At 35.6% G+C, this 22,101-nt stretch overlaps 1 protein-coding gene across 1 annotated transcript in view; it reads right to left on the bottom strand.

Moving 5' to 3' along the window:
• Positions 1-219: 219 nt before the first annotated feature.
• The window catches only part of LOC126199206 (lysosomal alpha-mannosidase-like), a 125,282-nt gene continuing 103,400 nt past the window's right edge, over positions 220-22,101 (bottom strand). Inside the window, exons 11-17 of the mRNA XM_049935988.1 lie at positions 20,625-20,830; positions 20,331-20,547; positions 14,823-14,940; positions 14,463-14,739; positions 6,751-7,002; positions 6,263-6,412; positions 220-490 (exon numbers count right to left, since the gene is read on the bottom strand). Coding sequence (XP_049791945.1) covers positions 266-490; positions 6,263-6,412; positions 6,751-7,002; positions 14,463-14,739; positions 14,823-14,940; positions 20,331-20,547; positions 20,625-20,830 — 1,445 coding nt within the window. The 3' untranslated portion in view covers positions 220-265. The remainder of the gene's footprint in view (positions 491-6,262; positions 6,413-6,750; positions 7,003-14,462; positions 14,740-14,822; positions 14,941-20,330; positions 20,548-20,624; positions 20,831-22,101) is intronic.

The following is a 22,101-nucleotide window of genomic DNA, read 5'->3' as shown; positions in this document are numbered from 1 at the left end:
TAAAATACTCCTGTTGTTAACTGCTTTGCTTGAAATTTGTATTATTGGCTTCTGTCATTTCTTTCTGTATGGAATGTTTGTGAAATATTGTTACACTCAATACATAACATTCTTTTTTGTATTTATAGTTCTACAGTCAGGTGATTCTTGATGTGTATATTCAGACTGAGTGGTACTGCTGGGCAGAGATTAATTGAGATTGATTTCAGTATTAATCAGTTTAATTAAGAACAAACTTTATTTTAGTCTCTCCAAAGAAATTTACTCAGTGTTTATTATGGTGCGCTTTCTGATAATCAATTTGTATTATAAATGTGCGTATTTCCATGGGCTCCAGTGTCACATTAGGTATGTCTTCCTTGGACTGCCTGGTGATTGATGGAGTACCCTCCTCATCAACCCATATCAGCCGTGTGTTGTCCTCCAGCCACTGGTTTCCACCCAGTGTTGTCTCTCTAATAGACAAGATACTGAATGGTGTGAATAGAGCCTGAAAGAGATGACAGTATGAGTCTCAAATTTGATGCGAGATGTTGAAGAAATGGAAGTTGCAGAATGATACATCTGACAAAAATTATAATACAAACAATGGGAAGTCCAGGATGGAACAACAATAATATGAAAAGGATAAATTGTTACTCGCCATATAGAGGAGACATTGAGTCACAGACAAGCACAATAAAAAGACTGCTGTATGTATGCACAGATATATAGCAGTGTTTTCTTTGTGCCTGTGTGCCACTCAGTGTCTTCTCTACATGGTACATAGCCATCTATCATTTTCATATTGCTTTAAAACTTATATTACCATTGTGCTAGTTTCTTTGCTTTATGAAACATATGACTTTTTCTCTGTGTTTGAGTTGAAACACCCGGTTTTACCATAATTACATATCATATGATTTCATTCTGTCAGTAAAATAATATGAAGTAAGAATTATTAATTGCAGCAGAAGAGAGGAAGAGTTCTTTAAAGTACTACACCAAGACAGTCACAGTACAAGATACAGAAATAATTTTCATGTAGACATCTTGTCCTTGTCTATGGTCCAGAGTGGAGTTATGTAGGCTATGGCCAAAGGTATTCAACAAACTCCCATCTGACATAAAGCAAGAAACTGAGAATTATCACCAATTAAATAGAAAATTGCAAGCAAACCTTACTAACCACAGAGTCCAAAAATTATGTGGATGCTGTATTCAAGGGTTGAAAATTCCTGTTACTTACACAGTAAATAACAACATTCATTATAAATTTGCTTGACAATTAGTAGTGCATTGTAAACTAGCTTCTGATGTTACCAATCTAAGTAACTACTTCTTTTGAAAAATATTAATATTAAGCTACCAATTAGGAGTTAAACAGCAGCTGTTCAATATAACTGAGTTAACATAAGCTTATGAAATTTGTTGTTAATAATCCAACCCAGAGAGGTTAAACTGGAAGCAACACATTGATGGACTGCTGAAACGTCTGAGTTCAGCTACGTATGCAATTAGGGTTATTGCAAATTTTGGTGATAAGAATCTCAGTAAATTAGCTTACTATGCCTGCTTGCATTCACTGCTTTCGTATGGCATCATATTCTGGGGTAATTCATCGTCGAGTAGAAAAGTATTCATTGCTCAAAAACATGTAATCAGAATAATTGCTGGAGCCCGCCTATGGTCATCCTGCAGACATCTATTTAAGGATCTAGGGATCCTCACAGTATATATATTCACTTATGAAATTTGTTGTTAATAATCCAACCCAGTTCAAAAGTAATAGCAGTGTGCATAGCTATAACACCAGGAGAAAGGATGATCTTCACTATGCAGGGTTAAATCTGACTTTGGCACAGAAAGGGGTAAATTATGCTGCCACAAAAGTCTTTGGTCACCGACCAAATAGCACCAAAAGCCTGACAGATAGCCAACTAACATTTAATTAAAAATAAATTAAAAGAATTTCTAGATGACAACTCCTTCTACTCATTGGCTGAATTTTTAGATATAAATTAAGGGAAAAAAACTTAAACATTAGTGTCATGCAATATTTTGTGTAATGTAATATCTTGTACAGACATCTTTTATTAACCTGACACGTTCCACATCATTACGAATTGTCGTATTCATGATCTGTGGAACAAGTATTAATCTAATCTAATCTTATTTAAAAATAATGGCTATTATTCTAAATTTTAAGTTACATTTAATTGCCATTTATAAAGGAATGAAACTTGGAGACAATATTACGGAAAGGGAAGAGGAAATGGGATAATGGTGAGATGGGGGAAGCCATACTGCAAGATGAATTTGACAGAGCACTGAAAGGTCTAATATAAGTCAAAACAAGACATCTTGAGTAGACAACATCACCCTAGAATTATTAAAATATTTGAGAGAATTAGCCAAAATAAAAATGTTCTCCTTGGTATGTAGGATGTATGTGACAGGCCAAATGTCTTCAGCCTTCAAGAGAAATGTAATAATTGCAAAGACAAGAAAGTGAGTTGTTGACTTGTGTCGGTATTACCAAACCATTAGTTTAATAAGCCAAGCGTGTAAAATACTAACAAATTATCTACAGAAGAATTAAACTAGTCAAAGCTGATGTGGGAAAAAATCAATTTCATTTCTATAGAAATGTAAGAAAAGATAGGGGCAACTATTTCCTCTATGACTTACTTTAGAGTGTAGACTGAAGAATGCCAAACCTACATGTATTGATTCAGAAAAATCATTTGACAATATTGACAGGAAAACACTCTTAGAAATTCTGTAGTTATCAGGGATACAATTTGAGAAGTGGGATGTTATCAGTGTACACAGAAATCAGACTGTAGCTATAAGAGTCAGAGTGTATGAAAGGAGTCAGTAGTTGAAAAGAAGTGTGACAGGATTGTAGTGATTGTAGCCTATCCCCCATGTTTTTCAATATGTTGATAGGGAAAGTTGTAAAGGAAACCAAGAAGAACTTTAAAAAAGGAATTAAAGTTCAGGTGAAGAAATAAAAATCTTACAGTTTGCTAATAACATTGTAATTCTATCAGAGATGACAAAGGACTCGGAAGATCAGGTGAATGAAGTGGATGTCTTGGAAAGAGATTATACAACAAACTTCAACAGTATTAAAACGAGGATAACAGAGAGTAGCCAGTTAAACCAGGTGATGCTGTATATTAGATTAAGAAATGAGACTCTGATGGTAATATAGGAGTTTTGCTATTTGAGCAGCAAAATAATTAACCATTTCAGAAGTAAAGAGGATTTAAACTGCAGACTGGCAATAACAAGAAAACTTTTCTGAGTAAGAGAAACATGCTACCATTACATATGAAGTTCAAGGTAGGAAGTGTTTTCTGGAAGTATTTGGAGCATAGCCATGTATGGAAGTGAAATATGGACAATAAATAAATTCAGGCAATAAGAGAATAGAATCTTTTGATATATGGTGCTTCAGAAGAAAAATGTAGGGTAGACTGGTAGTATATTTTGACTAACAGGAAAGATAATTTGATAGGTCAAACTTGAAGCATCAAGGAATCCTTAATTTGGTGGTGATTGGAAGCTGAGGGGAAGCAGGAGGTGGTGAAAGGGGGGGGGGGGGGGTTTACAGACAAAATACTGTGGTCTGACTACAATAAGAAAGTTCAAGTGGATATAAGTTACTGTTTCTGAGGTAAAGAAAGTTGCACAGGACAGATTAGTACAGAGAGGTGCATCGAATCAGTCTTTGGATTAGAGATAACAACAACAACAACAACAACAAAAACAGAAAAATAATCTTAAGGAATAATAGGCTGTTGCTAATATGTTAATGCAATGTACAGATTAAGTTTCTGTAATATAGAACAAGTCGAGGGCTGTTTATAGTGCATTACTACTTGTAATGCAGCTTTACAGTGAACTATGTTAGCTACCATGTTGTTGACACAAATGTGCAATCCTTGATTCTATGAAATAAGATAATTTCTGGAAGAAGTGGCTAATGATATATGTTTTTCTATTAAATTGATTGGACTTCCCAACTTCTTGCTTTAGATGGAAGCTTGTTGAGTGGATTTGTACCAGAGTACACAACTCCACACTGAAGCCTACTACTACTACTACTACTACTACTATTGGGCTGGCCACAAAAACTGCAGTCAGTCTTTGACCTCACCCGTAACCTTCCTTCATTCCTTCAGCCCATGTATTCTTTTCCAGCTAGTCCTATTGTACTCATATCCTCTCTGCCATGGTTTTCCCCTGTCTGCTGCCTGTGATGTCTTCTTCCATGACCGGCCTGGTGATCTGGCCTTCTCTATGCATTACATGCTCATATCACTTCAGTCTTCTCTCTGTATTCACAGTCACAATGCCCCACAATTTGTACAACTCATACAATTTGTGTTCTTTCCCCTCCCTCCAGTTGTGTCCATCATTCATTGCTCCAGAAATCTGTCTCAGAACAGTATTCTCAAATGTCAGAAGTTTTCTCTCTACCTTTTGTGTTAAGAACCCAGGCTTATGCTTTGTAAAGGATGACAGGTTGTATTTCTGTCCTGTAGATCCTAATCTTCATGGATTTCAACAGGAACTGGGACTTGAGCAATTTTCTGAGTGCAAACTTTTACCTGTTTCTTGCTTGAATTCTTGCCATTATTTCCTTGTCTGTCTCATTCCTTTCACTGAGTACTATTTCAAAATATTTGAACTCTTTTACCCTCTCAAAATATGAAAGTTATTTTTGTTTTAAATTGCGACTGCACAAATCGTGGTTGAATTGAAACTGATTTTTACTATGAGAAACAAAATCACTGAGAACTAGATCTCTGCAATATTCTTACTGCTCACTTGTCCTCAATAAACATTTTAACTACTTTATTAACTTCTTTAGGTGCACTGCCTCAAGAAATAATTCCATAAAACAACAGCAAATGGCCGTATTGAACGTATGCAAAATAAGGCAACAGTCTTGTCTTTAGATCCACACAATGAAAGGTACTTCTAAGAGCAAAATATGGCAATCTGAGTGTCATTATTAGTTTGTTTATGTATTTGACCCATTTTAAGTTGTTGTTCAGTTGGACACATTTTACACTCAGTTACTTCATGACCTTGTGATTCTAAAGTGATCCTCTCCTTCACCAAGCAAAAGTGCATTTATGGTGTCAGGAGCAGTTGTGTTGTGTGACAATGTTGATAACAACTTGCATGATGAATGGTGGACACTGTATACAATGAATCATGCTTCTGTTGTTGATAGAGAATCAGAATGCTCATTCTTAATTCTTACTATTCTTAAGTAAAATAATTTTCTATTGTTCATAAATAAAATAATTTTCTATTGTTTGTTAATAAAGTTAGCTGCTATTTTGTATTATTGGCTTAGAATGTAATCACATTGTCATATTTTTGGCAAAATTATGAATGAGACATAAAAGTATGTTATTTTCATAATGAACGGATATCTCAGGCTATGCTACACATCAATTATGGCAATTGTATTGTCGTGTTGAGTTTCATTGGCTTCACCATGCCACAAGCTAGTTGTCACATTCCAATATTATGTGGCCACAGCCTACACTATAGGTCATTCTGTCAGGATACCTAGTTTTCTTCCATTTGCTTTTATTGGGTTTGCCAATTCACAACCAAAGTACCACATTCCTACTTAATCTAGGCCTTTGATTTGGCTGCAGGTCAATCTGTCAGCACATATATTTTTTCCATTCACCAAATAAATATAAAATAAAAAATTCACGGTAACTAGATGAGTAAACATTATTCTGGCATTCTCCACACCAAAAAGAAAAGCAATCAATTGATATTTTCTGCTGAAAAAAATCATCGGATTCAGCAAATCCAGTTGGATATATATAATATCACCTGATTGGATGCAACCAGTCTCAACTTAAGTATACAAGGGCTACTGATACTGTAAGTGCCCTGTAGCATCCCTCTTCCCCCCCGGACTTCCACAACTGAAGTACGGCAGTGGCCCTAACGATCCTGTTACCAGATTGATAGGAATCCCTTTCCTCTGGCTGCAACAACAAAGACTTTATATGAATAGGTACTGATTTCTTCCTTTATTGTCTCCCTAATATCAGTAATTACGAAACTTGTGTTATTGTAGTTACTCTGCTTGACATATGTTAAATGGAGGACCATTAAAATAAAATATTTTCACAGATGTATGCCTAAAGTTAGACCATTTGAGACTCCATTGATAATTTTTCCCCAGGTAGCAAATATTTTAATCCTTGCTGGATTGTCAACTGTAGTTTCTAACCTCCAAATTTACTGTAGCAGGCTGAGATAAATTTGTGTCTTCTTCGTTTTCCAGTATGTGCTCCAAGCGTAGTAGCAATGAGTTATCTTTCCATGGTTCCAATGTTAATATCTTTATATTTTGTGGAAGTTCTTGTCTCAGACCTGAAAACTAGATGATAATACACAGTTAAGAATTACACAGGAATCATTTATCAAGTTAATAAAAAACACATTAAAAGTAGGTGTTCAAAAAGCAGGTAGTTATTGTTACCTCAAATGTTCCAAAAATACATAGTGATTGTTAAGTGCATTTCTAAGAGAAGTATGCAGCTGAGTCATATAAAGTTATCCCATTAAATGGTCCCATTAATCCAAGGGAAACAAGTGACTACATGAAAGATTAGTTTGTATTAATCTGTCCCTGAGAAATAAGTACTTTTCTATTTATTTTAAAATTTGATATGTGAGAAGCATATCCATAACATATTTTTTTTTTTGCATACAAACCTGAGTTTCATGTGAATTTGTCCATTCTGTGAAAGCAACATTGTCAGCATTACTGAGCAGAACCCAAGGGGACAGGAGTTTCTTCTGTGCCAGAAAACGTTCTTGACTTGCCAGACTCCATCCATCACCTCCTGTTATGTTGCCCATTAACAGCCAGTGCTTACCTCTGACAACTAAACCCTTGCCAAATGCTTGTTCTCGTAATGGTTCTGCAACTCCCATTCCATCATCATAGAGCAGTCTACGATGGATCTAAGGTTCATAATCAAAATGCAAAACATAATTCTGAGATAAAGTTATAACTCAGTAAACAATTAAAATGCAATCTTATATAAAATGGCACACTGATTCCTACAGATTTTGTTTAATATTCATTTAAATATGAAACAAAATGAAAATATTCATCATAACCTGTAGTGTGGACACACTTGCCACACTTTCTTGGTTTTGACTGTGCTAATATAAAAAGGTTTATGAAAATTTTAATTGTTGCTGTTACAGTGCTGTAATGGAATTTGTGAAACAATATGTGAAAAGAGCTAAGAAGAAGTGCAATGTTAAATTCCACAAATAAGACTCCCTTCTGCAAAGAATGCATAATTGAATTTTAATAGTGTAAGGAAAATATAGATTGCTACTTATTGTAAAGATGAAACATCAAGTTGCAGGCAGAATATGGTCTGAGATGTTGGAGTTGGTGGTCATGTGTGCTGATGTGTTGCTTGCTTGTGTGAATGAGTGGTATGTGTCTCTGGCAAAGGCTGTCTGTGGCCAGAAACTGATGCATAAGTGTCTTTTAATTGTGCCTTTCTGCAACTTCATGTGTCATCTTTATGGTAAGTATCAGTCTATATATTTCTTACATTGTCGATATTCCAACCTGGAGTTTCCATTGTTCAATTGAATTTTTCAATACTTTCATTGCAGAGATAGCTCTAAAAGCTAGGTAGAAACATTCCAGTATTTCATTACGTTTTTGAGGATGCAAATGTGAGTCATTTTCAAGCAATGCCTGAAGACTGAATGTTTAATCTATGTTAGGTTGGTCATCAGTAAGCACAAATGTGCATGGTTAAAATAGCAAATTCTTTCTATTTTTCAGACTATATAGTGAGGCTATAACTGTAACAGTAGCTGCAACGTAACAGTTTCATAGCTGGTACTCTGTCTATTGTCAAGTATTGTCACAAAATTTCAGTCTGATCTCAATGATTTTTAGTGAAAACCAGGAAGAGGAGGAAGCTTACAAGAGAAACAGAGATGTAACCTTATTTAAGATGGGAAAGCAGAGAAATCTACAAAATTAAAATAATCCACCAGAATGTACAAGGCCTGAGCAATAAATATGTACAATTAGACATATTTGTAAATGAAACTATGCCTGATGTGCATTCGATTAGTGAACATTGGTTACCTGATGCTAAATTAGAACTTTTTAAACCTCTAAGCATGGTACTAGCTAATAAGTTTTGCAGATCTTCCATCAGAGGGTGTGTGTGTCAATGTATGTAAAAAGCACATTTGATTTTAATTCTGTAAATGTAAGTAAATATTCATTAGATGGGGCTATTGAATTATGTGCAGCACATATAAAGATACCAAGTGATAATATTTATGTTATATGTTTATATAGACTGCCAGATGGAAACTTTGAAGTTTTCTTAACAAAGTTTTGTGACATGGTAGAGAATGTTTTTATATCACACCTGAATAAGTTAGTGATTATAGGAGATTTCAACATTAATGTATAGTCTAGTGTGTAACTTATCTGCTAAGTTACACACTAGACTATTCAAATATACTCAGCTTGAATATAATGTAAAATACCTGATAAACACTGCAACCAGTGAGACTGAAACATGCCAGTCTGCAACAGAGAACATAATCACTGGTATTCATCTTTATGGTCTTACATCTTCTGCTATTATAAGTGCTTTGTCAGACCACCATGCAGTAGAATTAGGAGTGAACATAAAAAAGGTTCTTACATACAGTCACCATAGATATGTTCAGATGAATACAGACCAAAATATAACTCATTTGAATAACATGCTAAGTAATGCTGATTGGAACAATATTCTAATGACACATTACATTTATGGCAAATCCTCAAGTGAAGTATACTACATTCTCAACCTAGCCTGCCCATTAATAAACAAGAGTCCAGTCACATGCTGTAATCCAAAACTGGACATCAAGTTCAGTCACTGAGGCTAGAGAGAAACCAAGATTGTATGAGTATGCTATGTGAAATGACTTAAAAGAAGGGTTCAGAATGTATCAGAAATACTATACAGACCTCCTAATCTCTGAAGAAAGTATCAGAAGTGCTATGTAGACCTCCTAATCTCTGTAAATCAAGAACACTTCGAAAGAGTCATTCAAAATTCAAATAATATTTCCAAAACATCATGGTCACTAGTATACAGAGAAATTGGTAAATCCGGGAAACATACAACTGAAAATCACTTGCTGATAAATGGTGAAATAGAAACTGATCATAATAAGGTAGCAGATCTCTTTAACAATTACTTTGCTTTGTTGGCTCCAGCATAAACAATCAGCTTAAAAATCATAAATACAAATTCAGAGGAACACCAGTGTCAGGAAGTATATTTTGACACCAACAAGTGAAGAAAAAATAATTAAAATTGCATCACTTTTATCAGCAATAATCAAATTTCATATGGAAGATGGTCTATTTCAAGATGAGATGAAAATAGCTCGAGTTGTGCCTATTTTTAAAAAAGTAAACAGAAATCTAGTAGAAAACTTTCAACCCATATCTATTCTTCAAATAATATCCGAAATCTTTGAGAAAGTAATATACATAAGAATCTAGAAATTCCTGGTAAGCAAAAAAAATGATTTTTAAGGGATAGTATGGGTTTGTCAAGGGGTCATCCACTATCACACCAGCATCCATCTTAATTGAAAATTTCACTCAAGCAATAGACAATAAAGAACATGTATGTGGAATGTTTCTAGACTTACAGAAAACATTTGATTGTTTTGATATGATCATATTGCTTGACAAACAGTGGAACTATGGCATTCAAGGTGCAGTCCATAATTCGATTAGATCGTACATGACAAATAGGAAGCAGATTGTGTCTATTAGCACTACTGAGGGAGCGTACAAATCAAACACCACTGACATTAATTTTGGTATTCCACAGGGGTCAATATTGGGACCATTTACTTTTATTGTTTATGATATTGATATTCTGTCTATAACAAACCACATTAATATGCAGCAGTCTAAGCCATTCAGAGCTTGAAGTGGAATCCAATACTGCAGCAGGCATAATTCTGCAGTATTATAATGAAAACAAACTAAAATTAAATCCAAATAAATCTGTCTATATTGAATTTGATCTTGGAAGCCTAAAAAAGAATACTCAGCCAAATTTCTTGGCCTGATACTTGATGCAGAGTTAAACTGGTCTGATCATGTCAATGATTTTTGCAAAAAGCTGCCTACTACCATATATGCCCTAAGAAAACTGACACCTTTTTATAACATTACCACTCTGAGGCAAATATATTTTGCACTATTTGAATCCAATCTAAGCTATGAGGGAGAGGTATAGAGATCCAGCAGTAAAGGTAATATGAAAAGTGTGCTTATCCTACAGAAGAAGGCACTTAGAATTATGGGAAAGAAAGTCCTGCAGAAATTTGTTTAAAGAATTAAAATACTAACTATTCATAACCTAGATATAGTTAATATAGTCATTATGGCAGTAAACAGTAACAAAACGCTCAATAAAGAAATACACGATCACAACACTAGAGGTAGAGAGAGACCCCACAATATCCCTCATAGAACAACACTTTATGAGAAAAACCCTCACTATGCTGGCATAAAAGTACTGAACTGCTTCCATCCTAAAGTCTAAAAACTTCCCATTACAGAACAAAAAAAGAAATTAAAATTATGGCTCCTAAACAATTCTGTGTAATCAATAGATAAAAAAATGTGTGAAATCTTATGGGACTTAACTGCTACGGTCATCAGTCCCTAAGCTTACACACTACTTAACCTAAATTATCCTAAGGACAAACACACACACCCATGCCCGAGGGAGGACTCGAACCTCCGACGCGACCAGCCGCACAGTCCGTGACTGTATCAATAGATGAGTTTCTAGATTTAGTACACTTGTATGATGGAAGACCATCTATCTACAGATATAAGAAACTCAGATCTTAGACTGTTCGACAAACTGTAAACATCTGAATCTCAGATCTGAAGACTGTGTCACAAACAGTAAATTTCTTAATCTATGTATTTCAATAGCAAATTGATTTATAAACGATTTATTGCAGCAAAATAGCCATTATAGTTATACATTAGATTACAGTCATTTGAGAGTGAATTACAAGGATGTATTGAGTGTCTGCATAATTCTTAGTAGTAGATTACATTCAGTGCAGGTTTTATAACAGATTATCATTTGAACCATGTATTGCATAGTCTCTAATTGATCTGGTCCTCTTGTTGCATATTTTTATATGGTATCTCACACAAGACTGTACACAGTGTACACTTGCAAAGGTTTGACGGTTTGTTGTATGTTGTATTTGCACAAATTTCATGGTCGAATCCGTGTACTGCGAATCTTGTAAGTATATGTCTCATCTCAAAATTTGCTGCTGTCCAAGTGCAGTCAATCATGGCCCCAGATCCATAGAATTCCGTTGGTACTACCTCTCTTTTCTTGAGTAGCGATCTTAGTAGGTTCTCCGATGCTGTTGGGAAGTAAGAACCTTGTGCTTAGATCCTCTATGAGGAAAGATTCTCGGGCGAGAAGGTAGACTAGTCTTGATCTTGTGGTTTTTGCTACCCCTAATGCTCTTTTGATATAGGTTGCTTTTACTCTTTCCAATGTTTCTAAGTTCTTTTCATTGAGGTTTATCCATATGATTTCTATCCCATAAGCCAGTATCGGTATTATTTTTGATTTGAAGAGTGCCATAGCTGTGTCTAGATTTAGTGTTCTGATGGAACTTATTTCGTTTATCGCTCTGATGGCTTGTGTCGCTTTCTCTGTTGTGTGTTTAGTGAAGCACTTTGCGGACAGCTGGAGTGTTATCCCTAGATATTTGTAATCTTTTGTGATAGATATTTGCTTTCCTTGTAGTGCAATTCTTGTCGTTTTTGGAATTTCCCCGCCTGGTCTGAATACCATCATTTCCGTCTTGTTGGTGTTGATTACGAACTTCTGTTTTATGCACCATTTTCCACCTCTTCTATAGTCTCCTGTAGTTTCTTTAAGGTTTTTGAGTCTATCACAATGTTGTCTGCGTAGGCATATGCTTCGACATCTTCGTCTTGAGCGATTTCCATAATGTCCTTTGCTGCCAGAATGAACAGGAGCGGGCTTAGTGGGTATTCTTGGAGTACTCCGTTTGTTTGCCTTATTGGTTCAGACAGGTCGAGGTTGTCAGAGATTCTTATCTCATTCCATTCATTTATGGAGTTTATGATCCTTGTCCAGACGCTGTCTCTTCCCAAGGTTTCATCAAGCATCCTTTTTACTAATGATTGATCAAGAAGGTCGAAGGCCTTTGTGAAATCTATGAATACAGCATAATATTTTTGCTTCTTATTGATGGTTTCCCATATGTTTCTTAAAAGCAGCTCCACTGCTGTGATAGTGGATCTTTTTTCCCTGAACCCGAATTGAGATTCTGGGAGGTGGTCTTCCAAAGTGTGTCTTATTCTTCCTGTGATTAGTTTTGTGAATACCTTAAAAAGGTTGTTTTCCAAGGCTATTCCTCTGTATTTGTTTGTGTCCTTTGGGTCACCCTTCCCTTTGTTCATTACCCTTACTATTGATTTTCTCCAGTGGCCTAGGATTTTTGCTGTTTCAATTCATTTGTTATAAAGTTTTGTCCAGGTTGGTGCTAGCAGATGGGCTGTGTCTTTAAGGTATTTGTTGTAAAGCATGTCCAGTCCCGCTGCTTTCTTCCTTTTTGTTGCTCAATGATGTTTTGGACCTCATTTGGAGTGAGTGGGGACCAGGCTGGCATCTCTTGCGGTGTGAGCTCTTGACTTACTACCTGTGCTCCTTCTCTACCACCTTTGTTGAGAATGTCTTTGAAATGTCTCGTCCATTCTTCCATGCTTTTACGGAATTGCAACGAATGGGTCTCTCCTGGCTTCTTCAGCTCATCTTCTTCCCTCTTCTTCCCTGTGTGCCATTTTCTTCTCCCTTGTTAGTGTTTTGTAGGATCTTCTTATCCCAGCGTATGTTTGTAGTAGTGAGTAATTATCTGTGTACGTTTTTAGTCAGTGTAAAGCTTGGAGTACTTCTTTTCTTTGCTGATAACAAATAGATTTATGTAGTACCTATATGTAACATTGTTCTCTCAACTATATTTAGAAAAAGTTGTGTAGATAATAACGCCAGGCAATAATATATAACTCTAGTAAGTAAGGCTCTGACTTGTCCAGAAGACTGGTACAAAAAGACTTGCTTTTGTAATCAGTTAATGTTGGAGCAAAATAAAGAAATAAAGAAATACTGAAATTAAGCTCTTTAATTGGAGAAAAATTTCAAGTGATGGATATCGTAAAGTATAAACAGATAATAATGAGTGAGTAAAGGTCCTCCCATTTAAGACTGGAAATAATAGTGAAATAAGATAAATCAGCAAGTGTTCTAGCAACCTATCGCTTTCTTTAGTCAAGTTCTGCCAAAATTTCTTTTCCCCCAGTCTGATTCAGAAGCTCTTTATGAGTTATCCAATAAACCCATCTGATGTTCAGCATTCTTTTGTAGTGTCTCATTTCAAAACTTTCTACTCTTTTACTGTCCGCATATTACTCTATAAAAGGCCACATTCCGGAAAAGAATTCTCAACACTTAAATTTGTTTGAAATATTAACATATTTCTCTATTTCTGAATTGGTTTCTTGCTATTGCCAGTCTGCATTTTATATCCTCTTTATTTTTTCTGTCATCAGTTATTTTGCTGCCCAAGTAGCAAAACTCACCTATTATTTTCATTATATCATTTCTCAGTTGAATTCCCTTAGCCACACCTTATTTAATTGGATTAAATTTCAGTACTCTTGTTTTAATTTTGTTTATATCCATTCTGTTCAATTAACCTTCCAAGTTTCTTACACTCTCTAACAGATTTCAGTGTCACTGTCTACCTTAATGATTTGATTTCTTGTCCCTGAACTCTGAAGTCCTTTTCAAAATTTTTCCTCTTTTTTTTTTTTTAATTTGTGGTCAATGTACAAAGTGAGCAATGGGGGCACAGGATACAATAATGTCTCACTTCTTTTTTCATTTGCTACCTGCCTTTCATGTTCTTCAATTCTTATAATTGCAGTCTGGTTTCTGTACAAGTTGTAGATAAACTTTCACTTCTTGTGTTTGATGACTAAGAGAGCAAACATCACAGCTGTAGCAATGGAAAGTTATACTACAAATAGTATACTTATCAAAGAATGAAAACAAGACAATACAATTGTTTGGTGTGTTTTTAATTATAATAACATGAATACTCAAATAATAACATTAATACTCACGGAAACAGTAGCAGTAGCCAGTGCAGTTTAAGGCTTCATATTGTGGCTGTTGAGTCCTTATTTGTTAAATTAGTAAGCAAATAGAAGTAGTACATTCATTCTAAAACTTTCTGAGTTCGTTACACACTTGGTTTTGAAAATTGCTTTCCTTGCATCTTACCATTAGTTCAACTTCACCATTTCGAAGGCTGGAACCTCCCTGTGCTCGATCATTCAGAACTGCCATTTCTAGGCCTTTATTCTCATCCTTTATTACTATTTTGGATGTTATAGGATAATAATTTCCTGAGACAGGTTCCTCTACAACATAATCCCATGTCGGTCGGTAATTGACTCGCCTCTGTATCATTTCCCTGCCATTTGAATCAGTGTAAAATGTTTCATTGTTGACCAGGTTTGTATTAAAACGGGAAATTATTTCTTTCCCTACCCCATCCCTGTAAGCAGATGATGAATTATATAATAAATTAGTCTCAGTGAAGTAGGTTCTATTAGCATTTAGGATCAAAGCAATACATACTCGGTGGGAATGGGTCCAACTAGCCATTCAAATTCAATGTGTTTTTCAGTTTTATATATCCTAATAACTTGACTGATCCAGTCACTAATGGTTTGATGCACTTCTTCCACAACATCACCTGTTTTAATTTAAAATAAATATAATATAAATTATTAAACATTTGATATCATATTATTACCTAACTAGCGCATGACAGGATACACAAATAACAAAGAGCATAGGTATAGATCTTTTCAGTTGCATAATAATTAGATATGATGCATTAAGTTAGATTGGCAAGGATGGGAAAGAAAATGAGCCTTAGGCTTGCTGAGGAACTGTCCCAATATTCACCTTAAGTGATTTAGGGATGCCACAGAAAATCTAAATCACATAATTTGAAATTTATGTGGCCCTTCTATCTATAAGTACTTCATTTTTGGTTTTGGACAGCCTATTCTTTTCTAAAACTAAATAATAGTTCATCTGATTCAGTGATAGGCTACTTGTATTTCTCTGAGTTATGGTGAACAGGCTGAGTGTTTGACTCATTTAATGACATTTAAAACAAACAGTGTGGTGAAGTCACATTTACATCTGTAAAAAGTTACACTAACAAGTGGAACTTCCAGTCTTGGAAATTGTTTGGGATGAGACTTCACAGGTTGGTAGTATATCTCATGGGCAACCACTCATAGAAGTCTTAAAGCACACTATCAAGAAAATTCTGAGAAAAAGGGCTCTAAAGTTTTCAGCATAGCTCATACGCAAGTCATACGGTCAGAAGTACTGTTCAACCATATAGGTGACATAGCTCAGTCAGCAGTGTGCTAGAACATCATATGGCTTATCTGGATTTGATCCTACATGCAGACTCGATTTTATTTTGTTTTCTCAATTGTTATAAATATTATAGTAATAGTAGTAGTAGTAGTAATAGTAATATTAGTTTATTCATCCAGATACAATTTACATTGCATGGATTTCATCAGAAAATACAACACACACACACACACACACACACACACACACACATGTACAGTATCCTACAAATACAAGGGTTCATAGTACCCCACACAGTTTTACAACTGACACAACTTTGATTAATTACATAAAAGATATTTTTTCATGGATTACTTAGTTAAGTAAAAACATTTTAATTATAACATTTCTATTCAAAATTCTAATTCAGTTCATAGTAAATATTTGACTGAAAATACTATTGACATTGACTATGGCATACAGTATCAAAATACACTACTGGCCATTAAAATTGCTACACCATGAAGATGATGTGCTACAGACGCAAAATTTACCGACAGGAAGAAGATGCTGTGATATGCAAATGATTAGCTTTTCAGAGCATTCACACAAGGTTGGCGCCGGTGGTGACACCTACAACGTGCTGACATGAGGAAAGTTTGCAAGCGATTTCTCATACACAAACAGCAGTTGACCGGTGTTGCCTGGTGAAACGTTGTTGTGATGCCTCGTGTAAGGAGGAGAAATGCGTACCATCACGTTTCCGACTTTGAGAAAGTTCGGATTGTAGCCTATCGCGATTGCGGTTTATCGTATCATGACATTGCCGCTTGCGTTGGACGAGATTCAATGACTGTTAGCAGAAAATGGAATCGGAGGGTTCAGGAGGGTAATACGGAACGCCGTGCTGGATCCCAAGGCCTCGTATCACAAGCAGTCGAGATGACAGGCATCTTATCCGCATGGCTGTAACGGATCATGCAGCCACGTCTCGATCCCTGAGTCATCAGATGGGGATGTTTGCATGACAACAACCATCTGCACGAACAGTTCGACAATGTTTGCAGCAGCATGGACTATCAGCTCGGAGACCTTGGGTGCGGTTACCCTTGACGCTGCATCACAGGCAGGAGTGCCTGCGATGGTATAGTTGTTGGTGTATTCAACGACGAACCTGGGTGCACGAATGGCAAAACGTCATTTTTTCGGATGAATCCAGGTTCTGATGGATGCATCCGTGTCTGGCGACATCACGGTGAATGCACATTGGAAGCGTGTATTCGTCATCACCATACTGGCATATCACCCAGCGTGATGGTATGGGGTGCCATTGGTTACTCGTCTTGGTCACGTCTTGTTCACATTGACGGCACTTTGAACAGTGGACATTACATTTCAGATGTGTTATGACCTGTGGCTCTACCCTTCAGGTCCTGTACGGGCATTTCTGGATACAGGAAATGTTCGACTGCTGCCCTGGCCAGCACATTTTCCAGATTTCTCACCAATTGAAAATGTCTTTTCAGTGGTGGCCAAGCAACTGGCTTGTCACAATACGCCAGTCGCTACTTTTGATGAACTGTGGTATCGTGTTGATGCTGCATGGGCAGTTGTACCTGTACACGCCATCCTAGCTCTGTTTGACTCAATGCCTAGGCGTATCAAGGCCATTATTATGGCCAGAAGTGGTTGTTCTGGGTACTGATTTCTCAGGAGATATGCACCCAAATTGTGTGAAAATGTAATCACAGGTCAGTTCTAGTATAATATATTCGTCCAATGAATACCTGTTTATCATCTGCATTTCTTCTTGGTGTAGTAATTTTAATGGCCAGTAGTGTAGTACTTGAGTATAATTACTTTTAAATAAAGTTAATGACTGAAAGCATTATCAACTAAATCATAAATAATTTTATTTTGTTTATGAAATGAAATGGGTGTCACTGGCTACTTAGAGGCTGAATTATACTCATCAATACTTTCTTTTTAAAAATTTGAATAACTTAAAACACATTTTAATGGAAGTAAATTAAAGCATTAATTACTGTCATTACAATCTTATTACAAAATTGTGCAATATTATAAGCAGTGGAAAGGTTGTAAATATTCACTGTAAATTTGAGGAACTAGTGTCTTCATGGAAAAGTGGAGTATAGCTGTTGCCCTGTTGTGTATACAAACAGGCTAATGGTTAGGAATTGTTAAGGCTGGCATGGAACTAATTGAGCAATGGGTCTTACCTGCAACAGTGCCTTTTCATTCCTGACTTTTGCAGAGATTGGAGTGTTCTGCACTGTGAAACATTATTGTAATTTTTACAATATTGTGAATTAAAAATGTCTGTCAATGAAGATATCACAAAAGTATCAGAAGCTGCAGATTCATTATGCAGTGAAGTGCCAAAGATGATGATAAAAGATGCAGTTGTTTATTACAAAAGCCTGCTTGCTGCAAATAATTTGACTGCATTGGAATATTGAATGATGCTTTCTCGTGAAGCAATGTTGATGGTGAAGAAATTTACAGATGTACTATGGACATGTTGGCTGAAAAAATACTTGTGACTTGTGATGAACTTATTCATGAAAATGAGAACTGTGAAGGCAAACCATTTGAAAAGCCAAAGACACATCTCATTGGATGAATATGAACCAGAAGAAAAGAATTCAAGAGAAGTAGACCATCTTTCCTCGAATTACAAAATTATCTTTCTTAATATCGTAAAGGCTCATCCCATAAGGAAACTGCAAACATTACAAAACAAAAAGGTGCAGCTGGTTAAGAAAGAAGGAATATATACCCCAATGGGAAGAAGACATAAAAAAAGGAGGCAATCAATTCGATAAATACACAGCAATCAGTTCCCAGATGTATGATTGTCCTGTTGACGCCCAAGAGAATCATCAGCAAGTAACTACACAGAATTTACAACAGTGGGCTTCAACAGCAGCACAACAGTTTACAGATTTTGAATTTAAAGCTTCTGACAAATGGGTTCATAGATTAATAAATAAGCACAGAATTTTTCACTGAAAAGTGACAAGATTTGTTTGAAGAAAAGAAACAAAGACAATCTAAGAAACCTCGGCTGCTGCAGACACTTTTTGAACCCAGACATTAAAATTGATATTAAATTTCAACAAAGATTTTGTTGTTAACACTGACAAGATAGGTATTTATTGCAGGATATTTAAAAATTCATTTTGCTCTGTATTTTTATGATTTCTTTTCTCCAGGAAGTCAGTGTCACTCAATGTACAACAGGACTCTGACTGTCAGTGGAAGCAAAACTACATTTGTCAAAATACACTACATGAATAAAGTGATGCGTGTTACTACCAAGCTACTTGCTGTGAATGACAAATTCTCTAATCCTATAGCAATGTTTAAATTGAGTCAGTCATTCTGATGAAGCTTTTATTTTCCTTCAATCTTCAGAGTTTCAGGTAACTTTCGTACTTTAACTATTTACTTCTGACCTGATAGGGAACTACTTCTGCTGGAACCACAAGTGCAGTGCCTTATCTAGTTTAGTGTGAGTTGAAATTTTCAGACACTTATACATTGACACTCTAGCATGGCTTTCACATTTGGTTACAGAATTTAACAGCTTGTCTTTGAATCTCTCACTGTTTTTACACCAAACCCACAGTCCTGAGAAACATTTGTGAAGATTTCCTCTTTTTTCTGACTTTTCTATAATTTCTAATTCAATTTTGATTTATAGAACAATATGTTTGCATCTATTATCTACCTTGAACATATAAGTTGTGTGGAACTTAAGCAATAAATGTGATAGGTGTTAACACTTGTTATCAATGATCCACTTTAGAGAAGCTATAGTATTATTGAGATCTGTCAGCAATTAGAAAAGTGCAGTTAACAGTGCATTCTTCATGGCAATGTTTAATGATATGCTTTCATTTCATATTAACACAGAGTAATAATTCTGAAAGAAATTACTCCTGAAGAAAACATAAATCATTTTCCTTTACTCTTGGCTTTAAGTGAGTGGTAAGTTATCGATCTTTATCTCCAGTGGAGAGGCTAGGTGAACATATGGACAGAAAATTGGCCACAGACCTATCCCAAGGGCAGAGTCACCTCATTTACCTAAGTTGAAAGGGGAAACAATGGAAAAATACTTCAAGGATGTCTGACTGGTGGTACTTGTCTTCTGGTTATAACACATGAATTACACAAATAATACTGCATTCCAAACAAATATATTCATTCTAGTTATAACAGAATACTACAGAAATCATTTTCTTTTCCCTAGAATCACTGAACTATGCATGGATAATCTACAGTCAGATAATCTGGAGCTTACTGCATTACATAAAACCAGAAAAAGAAATTCTAATATGCCAATCCAAGCTATATCAAAATTGTTGCAAACATGCTAGTAGATTCAGCCTGCTACATTTCAAGCTGAACGGGAATCTGTACCCAGCCAGTCCTGTATACGATTTCAGTGGCTCAACCGGTGGACATATCTTGCAGTATATTGTGCAAAATGTGAGCAAAGAACTTTCAGTTTTCATACAACAATAATACAAAGAAAAGCTACAATAATTGCTGATGACTGAAATATATTACTGAAGTACAATAAATCATGGACTGAAGGAACATGGAATACAATATGGTTACAAGACTGGCTATGTAATAACTTCATATTTAACTGGACCTTTCAAAAATAATTGACAAGTTTACTAATAAGTTAGCAAAAACAATTTTGAAGTTTTGTTATTACATTTTAGAGCTAACCTTTGTATATTTTGACTGTCGCAGTTCCAGACACCATGGTTGCTTCGGATCCTACTGGTCGGAAAATGTAAGCACCAGATGATCTCTTATCAGGTCCTGCATTAGTTCCTGCCCATCCTTCATAGTAATAAAAATTTTGGCTAAGTGGTAACTCTGTTCCATTGATTATTACAGACTTTACAGTCCCTTGAGTTTCATGCAAAATTACCTGCAAGTACTACAAAAACATACTACATTAGATCGTTTTCAGCCAAAATGATCATTTCTGTACATTCAGTGTTTTGAAAACCTTACATTATTTCCAATGTATGTTGCATTTTCTGATATAATGTTTGAATAACTTCTCTCTTGTTTTGTACTAGACACATAGTACGAGTAATAGCCCAATGCTGGAACATCAGTGGCTTGAAAGACAATTTCTTGTGTTGCATTACTGTCTCTTCCAGGAACATTGTAAATAGCATCTGGTAGTGGTACCAACTGTATTATCTGCTCATTACCTGCAGTAAAATAGTATTTGAAATTAAATACATTAATGATAGAATTATTAAGTACAAAATTCATAAAAGACAACAATATATGCAATTATTTTAATAGCTGTCTGATTTCATTGCTGTCAAAAATATTGGGCAATTCACTAACTACTACATTACATTTTGTATGAAAAGAAAAATTCACAAGAGAAAATTGTGAAATCACAAAGAGACACAATGACTGGCCAGTTCTTATTTTCTTGAGGCAAAATTCCAAGTACTAACAGCAGTCACATTTAATAGTACTAAAAGAGAGACAATAGACACACTCTGATGCTATCCGTTTCATCTTGGTCGCTCCTCTTCCTCACAGCAGGTAGGTCCCTCACAACCTGGAGTCTGCAAGACCTGTCCTTATTTTCCATCCTTCCCCAACCCATTCCACCTTCTACTCTGAGGAAGGAACTAAGTGATTTGTGGGTAGTATGTAACATTTCACCTCATGAACATCTTTGATATCCTTATAAAATTATCTTGTTACATTCCAGTGCATTGACATAAAAGTGAATAAGAAGGTTTAATAACAGACCAACTTATGCAAGACATTGTGGGATTCCTGAAGAACTGTAAGGTCCACTGATGACACAAGCATGCTAATAAAGGGCCCAAACATATCCACACCAGTTGCAGCAAGGTGAATAATGAAATAGGCTCACAACTGACTCACAGCAAACAGCTTAACCCTTAATCTTAAAAAACCTCATATTAAACAACTCAAAACAAATTAAAGTGAAGCAGAGATCAATGAATGTTTACTGTTGAGGCTCCATGGGTGAAGTTCTTAAAAATATAGATGGATTATAAACTGAGACGGCTCCAGCACATGGCTAAGTTAATGAAGAAGACAATTTCTACCTGCTGTCCACTGAATAATCTCATCCATCATGTTGACCTGCAGTCAGGATTACTAGCATACTTTCACCTAGTACTGTCCTATGGCATAATTTTCTGGGCCAATGCAGCACACTTCTACAGAAGCATGTGGTAAGAATATTGTGTAGAGTCCCTCTTCAGAGATGTCGTGGTTCTTAATACATTTGTGTCAATATACGAACTTTCTAATAGCACATATGGCTAATAATAAAATTTAATTTAGGATGATGTGTAAAATTCAAAATTATAATGCTAGAGGTAAAAAAGATTTCCTTACAGATTATGCATCCCCGTCTGGGGTTCAGAATGGATTTTTAAGTTCCTGTCTGTAAGTTAAGTCTATAAGATGGTGTCTGTAAACATTG

The sequence above is a fragment of the Schistocerca nitens genome, chromosome 1 (genome assembly GCF_023898315.1).
Source record: "Schistocerca nitens isolate TAMUIC-IGC-003100 chromosome 1, iqSchNite1.1, whole genome shotgun sequence".
Lineage (NCBI taxonomy): Eukaryota > Metazoa > Arthropoda > Insecta > Orthoptera > Acrididae > Schistocerca > Schistocerca nitens.
The sequence above is the reverse complement of the archived record's forward strand: the minus strand, read 5'-3'. Positions and strand labels throughout refer to the sequence as shown.